The sequence below is a fragment of the Osmerus eperlanus genome, chromosome 9 (genome assembly GCF_963692335.1).
Source record: "Osmerus eperlanus chromosome 9, fOsmEpe2.1, whole genome shotgun sequence".
NCBI classification, from domain to species: domain Eukaryota; kingdom Metazoa; phylum Chordata; class Actinopteri; order Osmeriformes; family Osmeridae; genus Osmerus; species Osmerus eperlanus.
In genome coordinates this window covers 13543961-13549907 of record NC_085026.1, presented here as the reverse complement: position 1 = coordinate 13549907, position 5947 = coordinate 13543961, and the positions used below count along the sequence as shown (strand labels likewise).

The following is a 5947-nucleotide window of genomic DNA, read 5'->3' as shown; positions in this document are numbered from 1 at the left end:
CACTCATCCCGAGACACACCCATCAAAGGTAAAAGGTGTGTGATGATCACATTCACGCTCCTCCTGCTTGTCGTTGTGAAAGTCTGTAGGAGGTGACTAGTTTCGGTGAGACTGTTGCCACTCTCAGACTACTGAAGCCTTGCTAGTAAAAATGTGGGCGCAGTGAGGGTCGTCCATGTTTGATCTTACTCATCAAATGTCCTAAATTATTCTACAAGATATAGGCTACTTATTATTGTGACATTTTACAATAAAAAGGTCCAATACATGTCACTGTATCTATCATAAAGGGTAACGTTTGCTGTAGCCTGTTATAAAGTCTATAGCGAGACAAGTTGTCCCTTATTTCTCAGCGTGAGAAATGGTTGAAATGCGTGAGACTTGAGAGCCCTAAAGCTAGAACTAGCCAATTAGGGCTATTTGCTGCTGTTAGGTCAACAATTCAGATGAACGAGATAGATAACATAAGCAAACTAATGTAGCCTATATCCAGAACTCCACCATGCTAGCAACTGTAGCCTATTAATTGTAAACTTGACCTGTTAGTAGGCCTATAGTTTTCACAGATGGGTAGTACCGTAGATCTTTCTGGTATCAGAAGTCTACTTTACTTCACTATTTATTTTTCTATCAAGTTTGTACTTTCACTCCTTACATTTTTTACACAAATATCTGTATTTTGTACTTATTACATCTTAAAACCAGGCTCGTCACTTTTTTGTTTTAATCTGAATTTGATGATCAATATAATTGACGGAAATTGTCGTTGTCAAAAAGGATTCCTGGCGAATGCGCTGCGTGTAGTCTTTTGTATTATGTTTTATGTGATGTGAGGTCCAGTGCAGCGTGACAGTAGGTTGCGTAGGCCTAGTAGTAATGGCAACTTTTTACTCAAGTATAGGCTATGTCAGAGCCCATACCTCTTTACTTTAACTTCAGTGATGAAGTGTAATCAGAAGTTCAACTTTTACCGTCTTTTTTAAACATGAGTATCTGTAGTGAAGGATGTGTGTACTTTTGTCATCTCTGATAGTTTTATAGAACTGCCGGGTGCAGGTAGCTAGTTCTATATGAATCCAAGCTTTGCTAAAACAACATAAAAAATAACAAAGATTTGTCGCAAACTTGATGTAATATAATAAAGCTACCCAAAATAAAATGGCTAGTTATTTTATTTTCTGAAATGTTCTTGCCCAGCGCAAGAGGTCATGCAGAGGGCTTGCCACAAGGCTACATTATCTCACAACATGTACTTGAAAGCCAGTGACACTGAGGTGCAACCTTAAAGAGAAAAAAAATCACACCATTTAAATTGATTTACATTTAAATAGTTATTCATAGGATGGGTTCATATGGCATCCTATAATGCATTAACATACACACTATCCATTAGTGTACAAATACTCATAATTCATGACAAAAAAAAGGAAAGAGATATTTGTTATGTATATATTTAATGTAATACAGGTCTGGTTTGTTACTACTAGTGTACTCTCGCGAGAGTATGTAACCGGAGCCCAGTGGCGACGAGAGTAGACTAGAGTGGAGTTTGTGTTGTTGAAGAAGGAGGAAGGCAGCAAAGAGGGGAAGACAGCAGTACAAAACATTGAAAGTGGGAGAATTAGACGGGGTTTTCGACATGGCATCAGGCGATACCCTGTACATAGAAACGGATGGATCGGAGATGCCTGCTGAGATAGTGGAGCTTCATGAAATAGAAGTGGAGACTATCGAGACAACAGTTGTTGGAGACGACGATGAACATCAGCCTATGATCGCTTTACAGCCTCTCGACACAGATGATCCACATTCGCTTCACCATCACCAGGAGGTTATTTTGGTGCAAACCCGAGAGGAGGTGGTGGGTGAAGATGATTCGGACCTACATGCGGACGACGGTTATGAGGATCAGATCCTTATCCCGGTACCGGCAGTAGAAGAGGACTACATCGAACAGACTCTGGTGACTGTAGCTGGGAAGAGCTCGGCGGGGCGGATGAAGAAAGCGGGAAGCGGGAAGAGAGCGGGCAAAAAGAGCTATTTAGGTGGATCAGAAGCCAGTGGGAGAAAATGGGAGCAGAAACAGGTCCAGATAAAGACTTTGGAGGGAGAGTTTTCAGTCACGATGTGGGCATCGGGTAAGTTGAGAGGTGGTTGTGAATTCTTGCAAGCTGGGTACTCGCATTGTTCTCAGTGTTTGTGCCCTGTGTGAAAGGGCCTCGAGCGGGCGTTGTCCTCCAACGAACGCATGTTGGATTTCTAATTGTTTAGAATTGAGAACAAGATGCAGTCCATTCGAAATGTTTTTGTTTTTATGGGAAGCCATGTTTTATGTGTTGCTGGGCGCCGCCATGTTCCCCCGGTCCAGTATGGCCGCCCGAAAAAATGGCGTTGATTTGGCCGGGGAAGATGGCGGCGAGTGGGAGAGCGAGCGCGCTGCTGCTGGCTCCGGGACTAGGCCGCTGTGGCGCAGTTCTAGCATTGGGGCCTCCGAGTCTGAGGAGCGGGGGGAGGGTTGAGCTGTCACAATACTCGATGCCTTAGTACTTCCTCCCGTTAGCTTAGCCACGCCACGGTAGTTAAATGAGATAGCAGACTGATGACTTGTAGACTGATAGAATACACGATGCACCACTTCAGTCGTTTTCTTTTAGAACTTGGAATGAAAAAAGTCTTCATGTTCTTTTCAAATTCACGTGATGTGGTTGAAACCGGTGGTGTAGTCTATCCGTTGATCTGAATGTTTAAACACGCTGTTTTGTCCGTCTAATCAGTCAGTGAGGTTTCTAAAAGTTTCTAGTCACGGAGAAAACTCATGGGATGTATAATGCTTTCAAACAGCTTCCTATAAATGATAAGCCTGATGTAAAGCTACACACATTTATGGTATCAATAGACGTGCATTGATTTATAAAATGCATTTTGCATTCACGTAGTTTATTACACTCAATTAGTGGGTTATTGTTCTAGGTTTCTTGTTGTGGTTTATACCAAAATGTGTGATATTCCAATAAAATCACGTATCAAACCATAGCGATAGGAAACCCTTGCAATGATTCAAAGTAGACACACCCCCTAAGACACTGTGCCAGTTTTGCCTACAGTGAATCAAACTCAAAATTACTAGAATAGGGCTGCTTTGCTCTGTTCATGGCGTTAGCTTTAGGTTTTCCAATCACAGTTTTAAATGAACCATGTTTAGTTTATCTACCAGATAACAGAAACAAAAACCACCGGCAATTATTTACTAGACACAAAGATATGGTCCCTGATTCATATGATAGATGTGTATTATATTGTAATGTTTGCTCTCCTGCCTATCTGTGTGTGCCTCTCTTTGCCTCTCGGGCCCACTGTATCTCCCATTTTAATTTTCTCCTAGATGACAAGAAGGACATAGACCACGAGGAGCAGATAATCGGGGAGAACTCCCCTCCAGACTACTCAGAGTACATGACAGGGAAGAAGCTTCCGCCAGGAGGTATCCCAGGCATTGACCTGTCAGACCCCAAACAGCTGGCAGAGTTTGCCAGGTAAGCTGGGACATGGATTGAACGACTGATTCTTATTATTTATAGTGTAATATTTTATTTGTATGTTGCTTTGGATAAAAGCGTCTGTTAAATGAGTGAAATGTATAAACAGGATACCAAATTTGTATGACAACTTCCCATTGACACTATTCTGGGGGTACTAAGGTGTGAATATTCTATGTTTGTTTAATGGTGTGTTGTATCTGGCTCTCAGGATGAAACCACGGAAGATCAAAGAAGACGATGCTCCCAGGACGATAGCCTGTCCCCACAAAGTGAGTGTGTTTTCAACGTACAGGAACAAGGATTCTGAATGTTCATGTCCAAAACCTTATTGTAGTAAAGGAACATTGTGGGGTTTTATTTTTTTCTATGGTTCTGGCCATGATCTAACAGTCTATGGATTAGTATAAAACAGTCCGGCATCAAAGGATCTGTGCGTATGAATGGACCCCTTCAAAAGAATGGAACTTTATCGGACAACACGTGTTGTTCAGAAATGCCACTAGGTGGCAGTATGTCAACGAGGGGGTGTATTTTTGTTTTACATAATTTTATCATGTTTTTTTTTATAAATATGATTTAAAGGCTAATGTGTACTGTTTGTGTCTCCTCAGGGCTGCACTAAGATGTTCAGGGATAACTCAGCGATGAGGAAGCACCTGCACACCCATGGGCCACGGGTGCATGTGTGTGCTGAGTGCGGCAAGGCCTTTGTAGAAAGCTCCAAGTTAAAAAGACATCAACTGGTTCACACCGGAGAGAAACCCTTCCAGGTCTGTCTGGCATCTCCCCTCCTTAGGGAGGAATCTCTGGATTCTCCAGTAGTAGCCGGCATGTTGTTCTCTGAAAAAGAAAAAACAAAGTACAATTTGGTCTCTTCTCAAATTCTGCTCTTTGTTGCAGTCTATATATGTGGTTTGAGCCCCACGTACACCCGTAGCTTTCTGAAGGCAACTTCAGATTGTCACCCCAACAGTACAGCCTGACTAGCCTAACTCTTTGTGTTCTCCTCTCCCCTCTGCAGTGCACGTTTGAAGGCTGTGGGAAGCGCTTCTCTCTGGACTTTAACTTGCGCACGCACGTTCGTATTCACACTGGTGACCGGCCGTACGTCTGCCCGTTTGACGGCTGCAACAAAAAGTTTGCTCAGTCCACTAACCTCAAGTCCCACATCCTCACACATGCCAAAGCTAAAAACAATCAGTGAGCCAGCCTTGGCAGAGACAAGCCACTGCACCCCTCTACCCCCCTCCCCTCCAAGCCCCACTACCACAGCATCGTCCTGTGTCCTCTTCAGAGATATGATGAAATTCCTCCTTTGTATCGTTTCTAGTAAAAAAAAAAAAAAAGTGTTTTATGAGAGAATGACCTTAAGACTTTTTGATATGCGTGGTGGTAAAAATGAGGCACTCTTGAGATGACGCAGAACCCAACTTCCCCCCCCCCTCCCAGCCACCAAGCTCCCTGAGAGAAAAGATGACGGTTTCTTCTTGTGAAGATGTGAACGGAATTCTTGGATCTGAAAGATGACAACTGTCTTTATTTCTACTTCAGCCGAGAAGAGCCTAAAGTCTAGTCTAACCATCCATCAGCATAGTAAAATCTAATTAATTGCTTTTTAATTTTGTACTTTTCCTAAGTGTGCATATTGTACACTTCTTTTGGCATAAGCTTAGTGGTATTATGTATGTATATTTTTCCTTGAGAAGTAAAATCTGTGATGTCTCCTCATGGGGGAGATTTGGCAGTGGTTGTACCTCCCAATGTTTTACAGACAGTTGCTTTGGAGGGATATAGGGTGATCTCTACAGACCTTCATTTTGTATAATTGTAACGTACAGATATATCGGAATCATGTAGATAGTAGTAATGTGATTTACCTAGTGTTAACAGATTAATTAAAACCATTCTTTTCCCATTGCACTGTCAGATGCAAAAAAAAACAATCTGTCATGTCTGTTGATTACAGCACACCCTCTTTTTTCTGTTCAACTCAACCAGACATGGTGCTCAGTTGCATTGTGAGAATGTATTGTCCAACCTGCACTAACCCATGCTAATATTGACTTCCCCCACTTCATAAGGCCTATACAGAACCCAAGGGTCCCTAGCAAGCTCCTTCTAGGATGTGTGTTTCTGAGAATGCGATGTGTGTAGAGACTTCAGGTGTGGGTATGTGATAGATGATTAGACTTGTTCTAACGCCATTTTGAATGTGACACTTCCTCTGATCTGTTGGTTCTTCAAAGGGACTATTTCTATTGGCTCCCAAATCTGAATAAAGACATGGCTGATCTTAAAGACATGGGTTATGGTGACTGCATGTATAACAATGGGATTGCTATGGTGACATGCTTAACAGTTGGGATTTTATGACCTTAGTTCTTTGTGGAGAAGACTTGTATGAATGA

The 5947-nt window shown here is 42.2% G+C and overlaps 1 protein-coding gene across 1 annotated transcript; it reads left to right on the top strand.

The window, feature by feature from the left end:
* The first annotated feature begins 1536 nt into the window (after window positions 1-1536).
* Window positions 1537-5837, top strand: yy1a (YY1 transcription factor a). Its single transcript, XM_062470323.1, has 5 exons — window positions 1537-2138; window positions 3383-3533; window positions 3748-3808; window positions 4151-4309; window positions 4561-5837. The coding sequence occupies exons 1-5, from the start codon at window positions 1640-1642 to the stop codon at window positions 4741-4743; spliced, it is 1053 nt and encodes a 350-aa protein (XP_062326307.1). The 5' UTR covers window positions 1537-1639; the 3' UTR covers window positions 4744-5837.
* The last annotated feature ends 110 nt before the right edge of the window (window positions 5838-5947 follow it).